The 21,027-nt window shown below is 32.3% G+C and overlaps 1 protein-coding gene across 2 annotated transcripts in view; it reads right to left on the bottom strand.

Moving 5' to 3' along the window:
* Window positions 1–21,027, bottom strand: part of LOC118181597 (cytochrome P450 3A56-like) — a 62,625-nt gene that overhangs the window by 1,917 nt on the left and 39,681 nt on the right. The window contains exons 8-13 of one of the 2 annotated variants that reach the window (XM_035350752.2): window positions 20,373–20,485; window positions 15,404–15,572; window positions 12,040–12,200; window positions 5,569–5,657; window positions 3,207–3,353; window positions 200–365 (exon numbers count right to left, since the gene is read on the bottom strand). In XM_035350752.2, coding sequence (XP_035206643.2) covers window positions 200–365; window positions 3,207–3,353; window positions 5,569–5,657; window positions 12,040–12,200; window positions 15,404–15,572; window positions 20,373–20,485 — 845 coding nt within the window. The remainder of the gene's footprint in view (window positions 1–199; window positions 366–3,206; window positions 3,354–5,568; window positions 5,658–12,039; window positions 12,201–15,403; window positions 15,573–20,372; window positions 20,486–21,027) is intronic. The other variant, XM_085817348.1, reaches the window with a different exon arrangement.

Raw genomic sequence — 21,027 nt, 5'->3', positions numbered from 1 at the left:
TGGTCAAAATCCATCTTGTGAAAGCATAAATAGTAAAAACCGAGGCTAAGAACATAGCTAGTAATGCTTTTCAGAATCTTTGCTGGTTAATAACATATTTAAAATATTGAAAACACAGCATATTATCTAACATATTACATTAAGAGTTGAAATTTCAAAATTGTTTTCAGTATTTATTCACATAATTCATTTCAATTACCTTGAGAGTTTTTGCTTTTTTAAATCTGTAGTGTCGCAGAAAATTTGCCATGCCCATCTTTATTTCCATCAAAGCAAAACGCATGCCCAAGCAGTTTCGAGGCCCTGCACCGAACGGTAAGTAGGCATATTGAGGGTGACTTAGCTTACCTGAACCATCTTTAACCCTAGAAGTTAAATAAATGTAAAAGTAAATATGATATAATATGCCATGATTCTTAATGATTAATATTTATGAACTGTATAAGGAGTGATTTTAATATTTATCTATCATCAAAAGAAGAAAATATTTCATTGTAAGTTACGTAAAGCGTTTCAAAGGACTACGTAATTAAATATCGCTCCAATATCAGACCCTTTAATTTAAGAAATGGAATGAATAAAATAAGTTTTCAAACAGCAATAAATATGGTTACTCCGCAATGTTGAGGAAAAATAAATTAATTTTAATTTTCATGAGAGCACTATATTAAAATCTGAGCAAAAGGTTGACTATTTTATACAGAAAAGCATTCAAAGAGAGAAAATTGTTTTTCTTACGATAGTAATGACATCTTTATAATAAGAATTTTGAGAACCATACAGAAAAATTCTTATTATAAACTAAAACATGATTGCTTTTCCTATGCAAATGATTGAAAATACCTTTTACTCAGACAAAGATAAATTTAAGATCATTGCTTCCAAATTACCATTTGTAGGAATTCTAAAATTTTAAATACCATATTTAAGAGAATTTAGTATTGTACAATTTTTAAAACCCAGATATAACATAAGCGAAACATTCTCAAAATATAGGCGAGTGGCTTTTCCTGAATGAAAGTTGTTTAAGATATATAAGTTTTTCAGTTTGTTTCTTTTTTCCCTCTTTTAGGAAACAAGGATGATTACAGAAATTATTTTGTATGTATTATAAACTTTTTATCTTAATAAACATAAATAAAAAAAGATGAAGAAGAAACACATACATCAAAAGGAAGTATAAAAAAGGTAAATTAACAAATATAAGAAATAACAGAGAAAATAAAATAAAAAGAATTATGATGACATAAAAATTGAGGTTCTTGTAAAACTCTGTCAGAAAGGAAGTCAATTATGATTCAACTACTTTAGATATATATGCTGTGTTATCAAATTTGAACGACTAGTTGAGTGGCTGCAAAATCTCAAAAAGCATTCCCGCTTTAAAACAGTTTCTGCAATGCGTTTACTACGTGATCTTATTCCCCGGATTTACTAGGAAGCATCAAACAAATCGCCCGCACAACAAGAAAAGACTCCCATTTTCATTCAAAACTGAATATTATAATTCTTCATTTCTTAGTGTTAACGTAATCAAAACAAATATTAAAAGTTAATCAATGTTCTATGCTGGAAAGTAGTGTTAAAATTATATAGTGAACTTGAAAAAAATGTTTCACTGTTATTGAGAATGTACTAATAACGATTTTACACATATAAGAGTTTTATCAACTGAAAGAATTGAAAAAGCGATATAGCATCTCAATGATTCAGAGGACATTTATTCGGAACTCATTAATCAACTGTGTTTAAGGCTTCAAAACACTTTTCCTTTGACACGTTCTGTTTGAAGCGTTTAAATACAGGAAAGTAATTTTTTCGTCCATTTGTGTAGCACTTTGCACTTTTTTCAAGTCTCTTATACATCATACAGTTTTTTATTTTTTTCTTTGGATCACTTTTGTTTTATAGATGTACCCTTCAATAGACATTACTCTTTTTGTTACCAATTTCACGGAGGTAAAAAATGGGTTGGCCTTTATATTTTTTGGAACTAAATTTATATTTAATTTAGGTTCCGACATTTTATTTCACTTTGAAATTATATATATATACAGCGCGTCCTGTAAACAATGTTTCAAAGATAATTGAATCATAGGTGACATCAGCTAAGCAACCGCCTGATATTTTTTCGAAACCTAGCATTGTATTTAAATAAAAATGCCAATCATTTTTTGTCAGTTCTTCCAGCTTTTTGTTTTAAACTGACAATTGCAGGGAAACCACAAATTAAGTATTGAGTATTTTAATTTATTCCTGAATTGAACTAAAGTGGGTTTGAAAAGATAAGGCTATTTACAATGAATAATTAAAAAAAATTTGAAGAGAAGATTCACTGACCATAAAGTATGGCATCAGTTTGTATGAAAGCTACTTCGCCAATTGCTTTAATAAATTAAACTGTTACAACTGCTTAATACGGAGTAATAATTTCACAAGAAGCTGCTCGAAATGCGGAATGTTACAACTAAAAGTGAATACCGATTCATCTAATTGGTTGTAATTTTTCAGAAATTCTTAGATTACTTCAAATAATGTTAAACATGTGTGTTCCGTCTTTTTGGTAGATAGGTGGCGCTATTGATGCGCGCCGATGAAAAATATATCACTTGACGCTTGAACATGAAGAATGACGCATGTCATATATATTTGATGCTTGATTATGTTTCATGGCCGCTATAAGCGGAAGTAATATAAGTTTATCGTTAATAAATGTTATTTCTATGTTCCGTGAACTCTTGAAATTTTGATTTGAAATTCTAATGCTCTCCCAACCTTGACTCCTGAAACGAAACGATCTTTGAATTTATGACTCATGAAGAGAGACAACATACAATGTGTTTCTATTAAAATCTCTTTTTCCATTTTTAACATTTACCTTCTCTTCCAGTCAAATTTTGGATACACCTCCAACAAAAAATATAGGCAGAGAACGATTATAAGTAGATTTAGGGCAGATAATCAAGCAAGCGTCTAGTTGCCCGCCTTCGAAACAATTTTTACTCAGCGAATATGATTTTTTCTAAATTTTCTACTAAAATATTTCCGCAGCAAAGCGGACATTTGCTAAAATCTGAAAAAGATTTTCTTATGATAATGACATTATCTACCACTCCTCAACCACTGCAACACTGTCTGAAAGTTATGTGTATAACAGAGGCGCAGAAAAATAAAATAAAGAAATCATTTATAAAATATAATTTTACCATCTTTCTGGAAGAAACTTTTCGGGTTCAGGAAATAATTCCGGATCATAATGCATGGCATACACAAGGAATGCTACCCTTATACCTTTTTCAATAGTTATTCCTGTGTTTCCTAGTTTGTAATCAGTTGAAGCTGTCCTCTCTGTCCTGTAAGATTTCAATTCATTTAATGAACTTTCTTTACTTCTGAGAATGAAATTTAAACTATGTAAAAGACAGCTGAAGTTAAAAGCCAATGAATTCTTTAAAAAACAATAGAACTAAAAAAACCTTTGAAGCATTTTTGATTAAATTAAAAATGCTTAATACATCTGGGCGGATGTCTGGGTCTGCTAGTTTAGTATTGGTAAGGAGGAAACTGAAACAGCAATTTCATATCAGCATTTAAAATGGTGCAGTCATTGTTTTGAAAAGAAAAACTGCAATGTTAGTATTTAAATTTTCTATGACAGAGAACAGATTTCCCCCTACTTAATAGAAGTAAAGCTTTATCGTAAATTGGAAAAGCGAAAATATAATTACCTTTAGTTAAAAATGGATGCATTTTTTATTGTTCTGTTATTTTCAGAAATACCTATAAAATCATAAAAATAACAAATAAAACCTATTTGAAAAAATATGCAGTCCTTATAGACCGAAAATATACACACACTTCACTTCTGCTAATCTGTTCCATCACTGCTAAGATAGTCATCACGGTGGAAAAAATGGGTTGGCCTTTATATTTTTTGGAACTAAATTTATATTTAATTTAGGTTCCGACATTTTATTTCACTTTGAAATTATATATATATACAGCGCGTCCTGTAAACAATGTTTCAAAGATAATTGAATCATAGGTGACATCAGCTAAGCAACCGCCTGATATTTTTTCGAAACCTAGCATTGTATTTAAATAAAAATGCCAATCATTTTTTGTCAGTTCTTCCAGCTTTTTGTTTTAAAGGCTGTGACGATGCTGGTTTTAAAGGCTGGAAGGCTTGTGACGATACTACATTAAACGTAGTTATTGGAGATTTTATAGAACGGATTTACTCGTAAAAGAGATAGGCAGAAAATCTTCGGTTGACATATGTCACTCTATTGTATTGTTAAGTCCCTACACATATATTTCTGCCTTTTTTTTATACAAAAGTTTAAAGTTTATCGTCTTCTCAAGCTTTTTAAAAGACTTGAAGCATAACAGAATGCTTAACTGCTTAGACTAAAGAATTCGTTTTCTCATGCAATTCTTCGCAGGTAATCAAGGCTTTCAGGAAAACTAACTTAATCTTAATGCCATCCATATTTTTTGTTATGATTTGCATTAAACAAAATATTATCAATAGTATGCTCAATCAACAACGTTTTACAGCCAGTAATATCTCTGTCTCACAATCGTTTTTCATAAAAAGATAAATCTTTCTCGGGTATTTTTTCTATAACGAGAATGATAGCAATGCAAGTATTTTATAACGTGGCATTAAATGAACGCTTGTGAAGTAACAGAATATTTACAATGTTAAATTTTAACCAATTTACCACGATTTTCAATAAACAATAAAAGTAAATTATAAAATACTTTTATGTTTCGTAATAAAATAAACTTTACATGAAAAACAAAATAAAAGATCTTTTCCCTCTTATAGTGCTTTTAAGGAAACATAATATTGAATGGAAAGCTATCAGGTTTTATTTGAAGATAGCAGTGTATGAAGTCAGTGCTATGGTTCTTTAGTATAAGACGACTTTCAAATTTTCAAGAAAGACCATCAGATTTAAAAAAAAGCAAGATTTTTAAGATTACTGAATTTAACAACCTGAGATTGCATTTGATATTATTTATTAAAAACTCAAAAAAATTCCTTGAAGGAAAATAATGCTTTTTATTAAAATTTTAAATTAGCAGTTTTATGTATTATTATATAAAATTTGTTATCATGCTGCAAATGAAGTTCTATTGCAAAGATCCCTTTCCAAAAATGACCATGAGTAATATTTTGAAAAGGCAATGAGTAATATTTCTGAAAACATAATTAAATAATATCGAACATCACCGATAGTCACGTTCTAAAAGGTAATCACTTTCAGAAAGTATTTAAATGTACTAAAACCACACTTTTTAGGGAAGTTTCATACTAGTAAATTTACCTAAATTTAGTACTAAAATTAAATCTTAATTAGTAATTTTGATCAAATATATAACTTAAATTTTTTCCTAATCCAAATTCTTGCAAAAGTAGGCAATTTATAATTAACACTAAAATTACAAAATACGAATTTCTAAATATTTTAACGGTTACGTTATTAGTTCTCCTCATAATAAATGAAAAAAAACTGCTTTAAGAGATTAATTTATACTTTGAAAGTAAAAATTACTCACATTGTCAAGATAGGATACATTCGTAGCGTTTCGGATATAACGCAGTCTAAATACTTCATGTCCCGGGTAATATCATGGTCCACATGACCCTATTAGAAAACAATCATTGGTTACTTTAATACCTTAATGCTTTAACGAAGCTCGCATGTACGTCTTCACTCGACATATATTTAAGGTTATTCAAGAAGAAGAAGACTATTTTGTGCATTTAGTATAAAGTAACAATTTATGAGTAAAGGATGAAGAAATGAGTTACTAGCAGGCAGATAAAATAACGAAAATTTACCTAAATGAACATCTGCAATGGGCTGGATTTGAAAATAGCCTAATATTTAACATTCACCCACCAAATCCACGTTGTATTTCATCCTGCTATACGTGGAGAATTCTCAGCATATTTACTGGCTGAACGTCAACAGCACAACGTAATCAGACACCCATCGAAGTTGGCAATAAATTAAATTCTGTATGGACCGGTGCCATGTAGTTTAAACATAAACCATTAGCTAACTTTCGTGAAGTGGGTAAAATTTTGTGAAGATACATAAAATTTTATTACATAAGCTAATATTGGAATTTAGTGGTTTCTCTCTTAGAAATAGTTACTTAAGAAATGTGTGCAAAACATTGAATTTCCGTGCTAATGTTTCACTCTTTTTTAATAAAAAATGTTGAGGTAAGAAAGTAAGGGAATTTTTGCATCAATATACCTTGGTTTTGATTCTTACAGGACACTTAAATTAACATAGATGATAATTTTATAAGATAGATTTAACACTTAAAACACAAAAAGTTTCAAATTTCTGAATAATTTGAAAGATTTTTATTCTTCAGGATCATGTAAGTAAATGAAATTTGCTCAGACACGAAAGGAACATTGAGCTAACAGTTGACTTTCGGTATTTAGAACCAACCAATCGATCAGAAATTATTAAATGGGGTAACTAGTTTCTCTATTTGTTATACATTAAATAAAAAAATCGTACCCTTTTTGCCAACTTTCCCCAACTGTAAACTGCTTTGCTTTCATTTTGTGATATTTCGTTTGAGTTTAATTAACAGTCAAAAGTTTTAATTTAGTATATTCTATATCTCATTTGATCACATACTCTCTCAGTCCAGAGATATATGCAGATTTGATTGACATGCGGAATAGTATAGATTGAGCGAAACAGTTATAACTTGTGATATACACATGTCTGATTGTAACAGCTTCCGCATTCCCATCACACCCGCTTCATCACAGAAGCCGCTGCTCTAGTGAAATAGATTGCCATATACAGAGGCTGTTCGCACATTTTTTAGACGATTTCGGTAAGCGGTAGAAAAAAAAATCGTTTGCTGCAAAAGAAGTAATTGCAATTGTACTATTTTTTTAAAAGTCAAAATTATTATCTGTGGCCTGAAAGTTTTGTTTTTATTCAAATTGGTGAATTTAACAAAGCAGTGGTTCGAACGCTACATTTACGCTCTTTCCGAAGAGAAATATGCATACTCCGTTATCCGAAAACGATGTGAGAGTCATGGTTTTGTGATAGCTAAATCGTCGATAGGCAATATCATCAACAAGAAAGGAAAAAACGTCAAATTGGAGCCTCAAGTGGGACAAAAATTCCTAACAAGTATCCAAGGAAAAAACGGACATCTTCGACTATTGCAAAGGCACGTTGTTTAATGTTAAAAGAAAATCCCCCTAGTCAAAGGACAGTTGCAAAATCATGAAAATGCTCGGTGTCCACTGCAAAAAAAATGATAAACGTTGATTTAAATCTTAAGAAAGCGAAAAAACGCAATGTGCATCGTCTTCTTCCATAGCATATCTCTCAACGCAGGACACGCTGCAGAATTCTATATGAGAAACACTTATCCAAAGAAAAATGGAAAACAATTGTCACAATAGAAGCATGGGTGTATTTAAATGATTGTAACAAAAAAAAAAAAAAAAGCAAACGATTTTTTTTTCTACCGCTTACCGAAATCGTCTAAAAAATGTGCGAACAGCCTCTGTATATGGCAATCTATTTCACTAGAGCAGCGGCTTCTGTGATGAATTTATTTATTATCATAAAAGGGGAGAAAAAAATTTAAGTACATGTTTCAAAGAATCGAAACAAAGTTTTTCTAAGGGATTCATGATTGTTGCTCGTTTTTCTTATAATGGCAAGTTAGAAATAAAGAGAGTGCAAAAAAATGTCAAGATTAAATCCAAATACTATCAAGAATATATTTGATCGCCAATTTTTCTGAATGAAATACCATCGTTACCCACAGTGCCATCAATCTGTGAGGCTCCATCAGGACAAAATTAACTGTAAATTTCTTAAAAGAAATGGAACAAAAAACTGGTATCAAGGCCATACCCTTCACTGATGTCCCTACTAAATCTCCCGATGTGTCACCTATGGATTTTTGTGCTTTCGGACTTTTAAAACTACATTATCCAAACGTTGTCCCAAAACCCTAACAGGACTCTGGAAAGCTGTTCGGTAGGAATGGGATAGAATACTCTTCTGCCACTTCAAAAGGCATTATTATCCTGGAAGTTGCGGTGTCGAAAGATAGTTTGGAATAAGGGATGTCAAATAGAAGATTTAAAACACAAGAATTTTATGTAATTTAGTTTTGTGAATACAATATACATCGTCTAAAAATGTGTGAACAGCCTCTGTAGTAGACCAGTTCGTAAGTTAATCTTATATTTCAAGGTTTCGACCCAGAGTATTGTGGCTTTAAATAAAAATACTTGGATGGTATCCAGCTGTACACTACGTCAGATGTACCAGTACTGTAGGTAGAGTATGTACAACAAAGTCAAGAAGACTTACTTTTGCTTTGTAATATTTTAATTTAGTACTCACAAGTCTTGAGATTTCAAATAAAATCAAGGTAAAGTTTTGCATGCTAATAGTCAGCTCAAGCTGCAGGCGATAACTAATAATATATCATAAATAATATATCATAAATTATATATCATATATAGTGATATTTATATATCATATATAATGATATTTATATATCATATATAATGATATCATAAATATATTATATTTATGATATATCATAAATAATATATCATAAATTTATACTGTATATGCTTCCTCCTTTCCGCATGCCTTCGTGGTGTAACTGGAAGCATACTAGGTGAGTATTTGAGAGATCTAGGGTTCGAGTTCCGGCGAAGCCCTGCACATGTTTCTCGTCTCTGCTTCAAAATAGCCTAATGACTCTACAGCTTTAGGGTAACATTGAAAGGTGCAGCCGCTAGAAAAACTGCGCAGAAATACTGAGGCAAATATGCACCGCTTTACCGCATAACAGGAATAGGCAAATAGATGTAAAGAATCATAGTAGAAGATACATGCAGTGGTGGACCCGCGAGACCTGATTTAGGGTATTTCACAAAACCCACAACTTCAAAATCATTCTTCATAGGAAAAGGTATACATAATAAGTGCAATAAAACATTGATTAATTAATTAAAGCACTTGAAAAAAAAAAGGCCATTTAAACTTGATGTATGTCATTAGAAAGTACTGTTAAAAGCAAAGTTTTGAAAAATTAGACGGGTTGTTCCTTTTCTTATCTTACAGAATCAATGTTTTGGAACTCTGAATTTAAGTGTATTATTATTATCCTTTAAGAGAATTAACAGGCTCTGAAAATGAGAATTCATTTTCATCAAAATCATAGAGTTACGATTCTTATTTTAGCATCCTCGGAATAATGCTAAAATAAGAACAGGCTTAATAATATTCTCAGCAGAACTTAAAAAACTAAGCACGTACTCTGAATACCTAAGGTAGTTAAATTATTATCAGCCCTAACACCTTAGTTAAAATATTTTCAGCCTTAACGCCTAAGTTAGTTAAAATATTGTCAGTCTCCAGGGCTATGGCAACTTGTCTGATGACAATTTCTTGTTACGCAGACATCCTATGAAAAGTGCTGGTCATTATCTGGTCTGAAATGCACTGACACTGAACTGCTGCTTTTCTCGGAAAGAACGAGAATGCGTTTGAGTTTCCTGCATTCTGAAAGTTCTCCAAATATGTCGGAAACGAGATCCATTCCTATTAGTTAATTAAATGGCTGACATTTATAGATTGACATGCCTTATTATGTCATTGTATGTACAGTCAAGTTTCAAATAAAAATTTAGGAGTATATTGTTCTCTAGGCTTCCTTTGCTGCTTAAATCTATTTTAATATTCATATTTCATTGTATAATTTCTAAAATGCTACTAATAGAAATGTTGCAATTAAATGCTTTAGCTGATACAGTTGCTTTGTATTAGAGTTTAGAATCTAGGTATCTTTTAAATTAAGTTATAAAAAGTTAAAACCAAAATGTGCGAAGTCCGTATGACGGAAATTGACTGAGATAATTAATTTCAGCGTTTGGGATTTCATTTGACATATTCCATTTGATTATATACCATGACACGCCGCCCAGCCGGTATAGTGGTATAATGGTTAGTGACCCTGACTGCCGTAGCGATGGGTCCGGGCTCTAATCCCGGAGAGGGTAGGTTTGTAACTGTCCGTTCCTTCATCGGAGGCAGCAGTGGCTAACTATTAGGCTCTTCCATAATGAAAGGATCACCAAGGATATTAAATAAAGCAGCCGGCCATTAAAATATATATTTCCTGACATAATATTCCATTAATAAATTAGAATAACGCAGGTATACTATCCCTACTTAAATGCCGTTCAATGATAGATACCCTTTTGTGATTTACTAAGGTGTAATATTCTTTAGTTTATAATATTTTACGGCAGGTAGGCTGAAAGAATTTTACACAAGCCATTCATAAAAACAAATACTATTATGTTATTCAAATTATTAGATTCTCACCAAGGTTTAAGTATTTACAACCATAATATAATAATCATACAAAAATTTTTTAAATAGAAATATTTTTTATTAATGCAAGTAACGTTACAAGATAACTGTGTAACACTACTAACTTGCCAGTGTTTCTTAAAACACGAATTCTGTGAATAAGAGACACTTTTTATAAAGCTTTATATTAAGCAATACTTTCCCGACAAATCTGCACAGAAATGCTCTCTCGTCACGTAGTATATGTTGCAAAAATAAAGGCCAAGTAAGGAGATCTCTACGGTTTATTAATAATTATAAATAAACAAATTCGTTCTACAAATTATAAATAATCGAATGAAAATATAAGGCTGAGAGATTTTGGATCTTAAATTAATCTTCGTACTTGAATTGGAAATTTCATGTGTGTTTTTCTTACTTATCTCGTGGAAATTATATTCACGAAGCATCTGCATTTGTATCCTTACTTGATAATTCAGAAGACGAGAAAGCTGCGTGGTTCTCTCCATTGCGTCTGGGATATTGTCCCAAAAATTATACAGCCATTTGAGAAATATAACCGTATTGTGCAACTACACTGTCATTCATTAGATAATTTTACATAAAGATAGAATGCCAACAAGTGGTTTATTTTATTGTACAAATTCCTAACTTAAGTTGAAATTGAAATATTTATGAGATGATCAATTCCGTATGAAACTTACAAAACATTAATAATGCAATAATAATGAAGTTTCGATGAATTATACCGTAATATCTCGCATTCTTAACAAGCATAAACTAAATAGACGTTAACAGACTGTGTAAGAGTTATCCTTAAGTACGATCAAGTCTAGACAAAACTATAAAGAACCCTTTGAAAAATCAATATATTCACAGATGGCACCGAATTGTGCTTACAAAAGCCAACACTTTTGACTTAACTCAAAAATTAACAAGTAACTTAAAAATAGAATAAAATTACAGTAGCCGAACAGCTTTTCACAGGTTACTTAAGGTGCAGGCAGGCTCGTAAAAGTTGATGTAAAGAAGCCTTATGGCTAGAAGCGCTCAAAGCCATAAAAATCGAATCGCTGGTAAATTAATGATGGCAACGTAGCCTTCAGACAGACAAAATACGCTCTAAAATCATCTTCCCAAACCCTTCCTTTAAATACTAACTTCTATCCATATTATTTGAATACACGAGCGCTAACATTATGGCAAGTAAGCGTGGGTTGAAAACAAGAGCGATAGAAAAGGTTGCTTCGAAATAGAATTAACTGTAAAGTAACTTAATACATCCCCGCAATACCTTAACGAATTATCCGTTTGACTCATTTCAAGGTTAATTTACTAATCTTTTTATATTATTATTAATAGTTTTTTTTAAATGAAGCAAACGATAAGTTTATGTTACGTATTTCTGAAAGACACCGTCTGTTTGTTGAATACGCTTATTTTGGCAGTAAGCAAAGGAACACGCCATGAACTATGAAGTTTTATGTTAACTTAGTTAGATTAGTTAAGTTAACCCAGTAAACGGTTGATCATGTTGTTTTTAAGTTTTATTAATCGTATCCCTTACGTTATTATTATTATCGTTGACATTTTTATTGCAGAATAAAAAAATATAAATTCAACTCACATATTTGTTAAAAGCATCGTCCACTTCTTGAATGAGTTTTTCTTGACAGTCAGGATTAGAAGCAAGACAGTAGGCCATGAAAGTGAGAGTTGATGCTGTGGTTTCGTAGCCAACAAAGAAAAACAACACACATTGGGCTATGAGTTCGTCTTGAGATATATCTGAAATGTGTTTGTTAGAAATTATACTATAAATCTAAAATATACTCACAGCTGACTGCGCTCAGAATTACTTTTAAAACATTTTTAAGAAACATTTTATGTGAACAGAGCGGGTATCATTATAATAATAAACTTAAGTCTTAACTTTCCAGCTGTTCTAAAACAGAGGATTCCAATTTTATATATGCTGTACAGCTCCTGCAAAGTAATTTTTCATTGTTCGTATTCTTTATAAATGTGTTCGGCTATTACATTAGTCTTTGGCTATGCGATAACATATGATTTGTCAGGCAAATAGATATACCCTCTTTATCACACACATTACAAATTGGGAATTCGTGTTGTAAATTTTTGTAAAGAATATCTCATTAGCAGTCCCAGTATTTAAGTATACTACTGCATCGTAATGGAGAGAAGCAAGCCAGTTTCTGTAATAGAAAATTAAATACTCAGTAATTTTTAAAAAACTTTGGTCTGTCCATATTTTGTGGCATGAAAACATCTATCCTGTAATCAAAATTTAGCTAAAATTGCTTCAGCGGTGCCTGATCCGTCTGGATGATTATTCGTAGTTTTAGTTCTAAATTTCATGACATTATAGGACAAGGATTGGTAGTCCGTAGTTACATTAGAAGGTTTAATGATTAATGGAGGCTGACTCTACACGGTCTGAACGAGGCATGAATATCTGTGAGTGTATTGATCTTGATCGTTTATAACAAGCACTTAGCTTGAGATTCTGTATGATGGCGTGATGAACCTCTATGACTCATTTAATAAACACTAAGTGTGGCCACAATCTCTATGCGTAATTTGAACCATCGAGCTTGCTTTTTAAATGCTATGTAGCCTGCCAACAACAGCGACCAAGTTCAAATTAGGTATCCAAAGAAACTGGTATTATTTGCCTATAACATTGCAGTCTTTTCAAAATGCAGTTTTAAGACGTCATTACGCTGTTTATGAGAAAGTGTCATTGTTCTTTTTTGCGGTGTTTCTTTCTTTTCTTTTCTTTTTTTCTTTTTTTTTTTTTTTTTTTTTTTTTTTGTCACTGATCTTTATGCATAGTCAGGCTATGAAACTCTTGGACCTATATCGTACATCTTCGATCCATGTTATACTTTAACTGTAATATATTGTTGCTACCTCATCTGCAAATTTGTATTGGTATCTCTAAGTTTCTTATGTTCAATCAAAGTAGCTTGGCTATCGCTCGATAAACTCGTTCCAAGGCTTTGTGCTGTTTTCAGAAAGGCAGAACTTCATGCCATTGTGAAATTCTAGTATTTGTACTGAACGGTTATGTTAACTGCAACTGTGATATGTTTTCTATTCCTAATTTCATGTATTGTGAATTCTTTTCATATTTACCTAATTATGTAAAATTTGTGAAGGTTTCTCGATTTTGCTACGGCTTCTCTGCCATTAGTTGGTCAAGTTGATTTTTAACCACTCTGTTTATTCAGAAATAAGCCGCAATATTTTGTTAAATCAATTCTATTTATTCAAGAATCAATTTAAATTTCCTGACTTCGTAGTTGCATTGAAGGGTTCTATTGCTCCTGCTAGTGCGATGGAAAACTTAACAGAATTAATAGTTAGAAACGGACAATAAACTTATATTCTTATATCTTTTAAATTAAGATATTTTTCCTTTGTTATAAGAAATCAGATATCATACAAGGTATGATTCTACTGTAGATGCTAATCAGTTTACTACCTAAGACATTTGTTCTGTCTGGTTCTACTGCGGGCCATCCAAAATGCAGCATTAAGAAAGACAAGAGATATCAAAGTCAAATTTATTTTATAGATTACACATAGTATCAATATTTCTTGCTTTGAAATACCCCCTGCGGTCGACGTAGAGAATTCTGCAAAGCTACTGGCTAAGGATCTGTACCTATGCAGTCTCGGCCACGGGGGTATAAAATTTATGAACTTGGTGGTTCTGAAGGCCCCGGAAAAGGTCACTCTTTGGACAGCCCGGTAGTCTGGCACGTCCTAGCGTGGAGTAGTTCTAGTAGCCCAGGGGTTAGCGTCTTCGGGTAGGCTGGGTAATGTCTCGCTGTGGCGGACAGCCCGAGCGATTGGCAGGTAGCAAATCGACGACCAATACCGTCTGGCGATCCCAGGAGATGCGTATCGCTCCCCAAGGTGTTAGAGCGGAGGTTGAACCTCCGCGCCTCGTGCTGAGGGGGTTGGGAACCTGTATATGCGGTTAAGTCTCACTAAGACAGGGAAGCCTATACTTGCTTTGAAATACAGCCTTCTTTAAGGTGAGGAAGAAAATCACTAATTAGTGTTGCCTCCTAGTTTGCCATTAACTGCTGCTACATCGCGGCACTGAGCGAAAGAGGCTTTGGATGTTTTGCTGGAGGATGGCAGTCCATACTGCCTTCATAAGTAGCTAAAGTTCCTCTAGTATACCTGCGGTTCCGGCATGCGGAACTTACGCTTTTTATAATCATTACTCCTGTCCGTCAGACATTCCCTCCCGCTTCCACATTCACATGACGGTTGCTTGGCTACGTCCGATACGATTACCGATTTCCCGGAAGGATAATCTGCAATTTCTGTATGCAACGATTCTACCTCGATAGAACTCAAAAACGGGCTCGAATGATGCTCTTGTTTTCTACGGGACATACTAAAGCTGCACACTCAAAAAATCTCGTGAAAAAACAATTAACGTCATTAAAGGGAGGCAATCTTACCTCCCTTTGGATTATAAGGAGCGCTGTTGTCGCCCATGATGTACACGTGCTCTGAAATCGTAATCATTTGCTTATTTCATCGCCGTATACACATGATGCAAGTTTCATGCTGTTTGGATGCTTTCTGCATAGTGCTGAATTTTAGAACAGGTTACTTAACTACTGAATTCGCTGTTGAATTAGGAAAGGTTTTTCATACCATTCAAAACTTTATAGTTTAATAGAAAGAGGAAATTTGAGAAAAGTTGGATAACATACATAACAGATTCACTCAGCTAGTTTTCGATATATATCGCAAAAAATGATCAGACTTAAAAAAACATTAAGAAATAGCAACTGTGTAATATTTCGATTCATGTAAGCTTTTCAATTTAAATTATCATAGAAAGCTAAGTTAATTATCATAGAAGGTCAAATTAAAAGAGCTCATACAGGGTTATAAACCTATAAGAATTTTGCAGTCAAAAAAATATTTCTATGGCTTACTTGTGTACTTTAGAGAATAGGATGTATCCTTATTCGTTACACTTCCAAACTGATCAACTTCATCATCGTTTGCCTCTAATGATTTGAAACCTGCATTTGAAGCAATTTCAGGTTCTCGAATCTCTTCGTCAGCAGCATCCATCAAGAGTTGCAGGAAATCATTGTGTTTCTGTATGCACACAAACCATCACATTATTTAAGATCAAGATACTACAAGATTAAAAATAATCTAATGGTAAAAGCAGTCTTTCAGTTCCAACTTCAGGCAAATGAATTTCTAACAAAAATCTTGAAGACATAAGAAAGCCCTGTTATAAAAGGAACTAAAAATCAAATGTTAAATTTTTTTTAAGGGTTGTAATAAATTAAAAATGAAAAAAAATTAAATTTTATAAAAAAATTCAGATTTTTTAAAAGATAAATTTCAACAAAAGTATTTTAATTGTGGAGAAAAATAAAATTAGTTTTTAAGTTTAAAAAACTTAAAAATTTTAAATTTATAACTAAAAGTAATTTGTAAAAAATGAGGAGTAGAAAAATAGCGAAAAGGAGAGAAACAATAAATATCTTAAACTGCTTGACGAATAACAGAAATATATATATATATGCAGGGGTTTCACAAATCGGTTACAAACTTTCAGAAGACATAGAGTACACTTAGGCGATAGAAAATCACATAGCAATGCATGGTCGGAAAGGCTTTACTGGCAAAGCAGTGACACAAGAAAGGAAGGACACGAACAGGATGAGAATAATGTTTATTCTGCTTGATGCAGCGCAAACAGAGAAATAAGAACAAAAACAGATGATCGTCATCAAAGAAGGTGTTTGAAATTACGAACCGTCCCATGATGCAGGAATCGTGCGTTATGCATTTTCCATGTGTGATACATATCTTCCATGCATCGAAGATGTGAGGACTATATCCCGGTCCGGAGTCGTAATTTCTAACACCTTCTTTAATGACGATCGTTGCCTAATTTTTCCTTATTTGTTGTATTACGTTGTACTAAAAATACTAAAATATGTTTTGTCACATTGTTCGTGTCCTTTCTTTTTTGCGTTTTGTGTCGTCACTATCGCGCCAAGAAAGCGTTTCCGACCATGCATTGCTGTGTGATTTTCCATTGGCTAGGTGTACTCTAGCTTTCCTGAAAGTTTGTAACCGATTTGCTGAAACACCCTGTATATATGGGCAAATTATATATATATATAATATATATATGTGTGTGTAATGAAAGTGCAACTTTAGAAGCACTGGTGTAAGAACACTGAGATATACAAGCGTAGCAATGTTGTTTAGCATAGGTACTTGATTCATATTAAAGAGGAACAAGTCGAGCCGGATTAATTTCCTTTTTTTTATTTAAATTTACATTTGTGGCCACAATTCACTTGGCACTCCAATTGTGCCTATTTCCAGAACATTTGCATTTTTGATACTATGGCGATTGTAGCGAGTATAGCAAAGCATCCATGCAGCACAAAAGTTGAAGCGAAAAGTGACGTACCAATTCAGAAGAAGGGAAGGAGTCAAATGTTTCAGTTTGAGTTATAAAGTTTTGATTTACAATTATTTGATTGGGCAAGAAATATTTGTATTAAGGGTTAAGTAAGATTGCATGATTAATTTGAATGACGCAGTTTAGACGTATAACGCTAGTTTTAAAATCACTTCCCAAAGTTAATTCCCAAAGATAAGCACGAAGATGTAAAATGCAAAAACATCTGGCTGCAGAGCAAATCTTGACTCATCAGTAAACGTAACATTGGTCCAGTCAGACACATTCCAATTGACATATTCCCGGCACCAGTGTAATCTTGACCCTCTTGATTGGACGGATAGAAGAACACAAACTCGAGGTACCCGGGCGTACTGTCCACTCATATGTAATCTTCGGCGTACAGTAGCTGCAGATATCGCCTTACCAATAGACGCTGTAACCATAGATGTCACGCGTGGGGAGGTCGCTCTGCGATTCCGCTTGGTTACAATAGCAATATATCGATCTTCCGCGGGTGTTATAACCCTTGGGCGACCGACTACGGGCCTTCAGACAACTGTCTGTGTGGTTTGGAATTGTTTCCATAAACGGGAAATTACAGAATGATGAACACCGAAGAAAAGAGCAACATCTGTGATCGACTGTTCTGTTCCAATGCTCCCCACAGCACGCCAGCGCTCAGAACCTTCCATTCGTCTTCTGGCAGTCATAGAAACACGTATGTCTTAAAAACAAATTGTATGAAAGTTTTAAACACCTTCTATCAGCACTTACAATCAACTTCTGTAACCCTTCATAGAGCTGGCTTCTTATAAAACTGCCTTTTTTGCACATTTCTTGACATGAAAGCGCGATTGGCTGTTACCTAACATATTTGCATACTTCCATCTACCTCTGCAGCGAATTGCATCCTCTTCAATTGTGATTGGCTTTCGGAAATTAGCATTTTCCTCTCCGTGCTTAACTTTTGGAAGTGGATGTAGAAAGAGGAATACCCTAAATTAATTAAAAAATAAGAGGTTAAAGCCAATTAAATTTAGAAGCTTGCTTTCATATTTTTTATCTTACATATTCCCCCTTTTGAAAGAGGAAAAGTCGGAGCGATAGAGAAACCTTTTTGAGAGAAAAATCATTAGAGCAGCAAAATATGAGATATAATTTTGGAAATATCAAACATAAAATTAACCTTTTGAACAATGAAAAAATTACAAGTCATAAAATTTTGAATTTAATGATAATTTTAAGCACTCCATTTTTTTATAACTATTGGCACACTTTTAGAGTCCTATTAAGATTCGAGTCCAATCTGTAAAACGTTCTTGTTTCTGGAACATTCACATCACAATTTTGATACTTCAGGGAATGATTTCCAAAACTTTTTCCACAGAATATCACAATTATAAAAATTTTATGTACCCATTAATTATTACGAATAATAATTAATCTTAAAATTTTGAACCATAGTAATTTTCATATTTATAATATTTTATCATTTGTGATACCATTATTGAAATTATGGTTTTTACTTTTATTATTATATTTTACAATTTTCTCATTTTACACAAATTGGAAGACACCACAGCTTTCTTCTAGTACACACATATCCAGCTATTTGGGCATTACCCACTTTAACGAACACATGTACTAAATTTTCATGAGTGGTTAAGGGGTACTCGGCAATTACCTAGAAAGCCCTCCGTTCCTTATTTAAAGGCAACTGGCCTTTTGAACTGCATTACAACATTCAACTATATTAAAAAAATCACACTCCATTATATGAAAAAATAAAAATCCTATATAAAAACTTAAATAAAGTGGGAACCTTCAAAGTTTATATTATATGAGGAGGGGAAAAGGAACAATTATGCTGAGGCAAAATAGATTTTCGAAACCAGTACTCCCTCAACATACTTTATATTTAACATACAATTATTGATAATTATAATATTCATTTACCACAATTCTAAACAAAGTTTAATACATTTTACTCTTAATTAAATTCTCATATAAATTTTATTACGATTATTGAATTTTTTAAATCTTTGATATTTCTATATTAATTTTAACAATATTTAATATTCTCCCATTTAATAATTATTTCATTCATATTTTATATGCGCATCATTCTCAAAATAGTTAGAAAATTCTTAAAATTAAAATTTTTAAACAATGATCTTATTTACAAAATAATTCCAAAATTCTTAACATTAATTCAAAATTTTTGAAGGAACATATAATTACATAATTATAATAAAAGTAATAACAATGAAATTTAATAATCTTCCCTGAATAAAATCTTAGAATACGTATGCATTTTAATTTGATATTGTGATAAAACAGTGCTACATTATATTTTTAGATTTCAAAATATAACCAACTAGCCGCTACGCGGCCAGCCATCGTCTAGCTTTTAAATGTACCGTAAAAATGCTTGAAGGGAACATGAAATTTAAAAACTGCACAAAAGTTAACTCTGACGGACAACTTTATCAAAAAAAAAAAAAAAAAAAAAAAAAAAAAACTTCTCTGAACAAACGTCCAGTATCGAAGAGAAACATTAAATTTAAAAACTGAACAGAATTATCGCCCTCATTTTTCCAAGTGGCAACACTGCTGATTTTCAACATTTAGCAGTCCAGTATACAAAGCGTTGAATGAAAAACTGTTGCGAAAAACCACATTTTTAAAAGAATGAAACTATTTCGAAATGATGCGATTTCATCAAAAGAGATAAAATAGAAAAAAAGTCTGATTCAAAATTTTGAAAAAATCGCTTCGAGGTGCACTGGCTCTTGCACCTATATACCAAATTTCGTAGCCCTGGGTATGTTAGCTTACGCGCAGCACGAACGAAAGCACACACACACACAGACAGACTCTTTCTTTTATTATATGTAGAGATTATATATTATTTATAACAATGCAGTTGGAGAGAACCCCCCCCCCCCAAAAAAAAAATTCTGCACGTAACATCACATTTTTTTCAATATATTTCACTTGATTTCCTCGTTGGAAACAACTTTGAACATTTAATTTGGAACCGAAGAAATTAGTCACACTTTGATACCACTTTTGATAATATTTCACTTTAACAAATAAGATAAACACTTTTGAAGACGCCATTAGATCATTTCATACTTGTTGAAAAACACATTAATTATTAACGCTGTTAAAAATAAATTTTCGCTCACCATATTTCGACGTTACAGTGACCTCGACCTGATTCGGAATTCAGGTAGCGATGAACACTTTCTTTTTATTTCCATTATTGTAGCCGAAATACTAAATCCAATACTTCTTTTCAAAAGACATTCAAACTTTTGTATTTTGGACATGCAGATGAACGAAGGACTTATATGTATATATTTATTCTTCTGTGTAGAAGCATTTATAAATTACTTGATATTCTAAAATTCTGAATTTTTTTTTCTTTTCAGAAAACTAGGATTTGAAGTTTTACTTACGTAGCCCTTTTGTTTTCTTTCTTTGATCACTTCCAAGGTCACATTCCGGAAAAAATCTCCTGTAGGAAGACTTTTGAATCCTAATGCCAGTCTTAACCAGTTTGGTAAGAAGACTGAAAGATTTGATTAGCGTACATTGGAATTAGTACACATTTACTAAAATGGCTTAACATCAAAAGTTCGTTATTTTATTTACTCATACATTTTCTAATATCAGGGGAAAGAGAAAGCGCAATGAGCAGGAAGTTTTCATTTTTGCTAATAATTGTAATAATAACAATTATAAAGCAGAAATTTTGCGTCTGTCATGTTAATGGCTACAGTGTAGGGAAAAACACATCAGATCCACTTTAAGCGCTTCATACAAATTTGCTCACAATTTTCACTTCGCCTTAATTACTTCTTGTCATAATTACTTAATAACTGCCCTCGCAAACTCTCGAATGTTAAGAATATATTTGATTTTCTTTCATACGCCAGAAACTTCTACTAATCAAATATGAGAAATTTCTGTTAATCTAAAAGCATTTTGATAAATTTTAAAACATTAAAAAATGTAATTTTGGCCCAAAATTTTAAAAGAAAATTATATTTGTTTTAATGATTTCATTAACTTCCTTTATATTAAAATAATGACTTTATTTTTACAATCAGG

This window comes from Stegodyphus dumicola, chromosome 1 (assembly GCF_044657685.1).
Source record: "Stegodyphus dumicola isolate Sdum_Otavi_A_Nest chromosome 1, ASM4465768v1".
NCBI lineage: Eukaryota > Metazoa > Arthropoda > Arachnida > Araneae > Eresidae > Stegodyphus > Stegodyphus dumicola.
The sequence above is the reverse complement of the archived record's forward strand: the minus strand, read 5'-3'. Positions and strand labels throughout refer to the sequence as shown.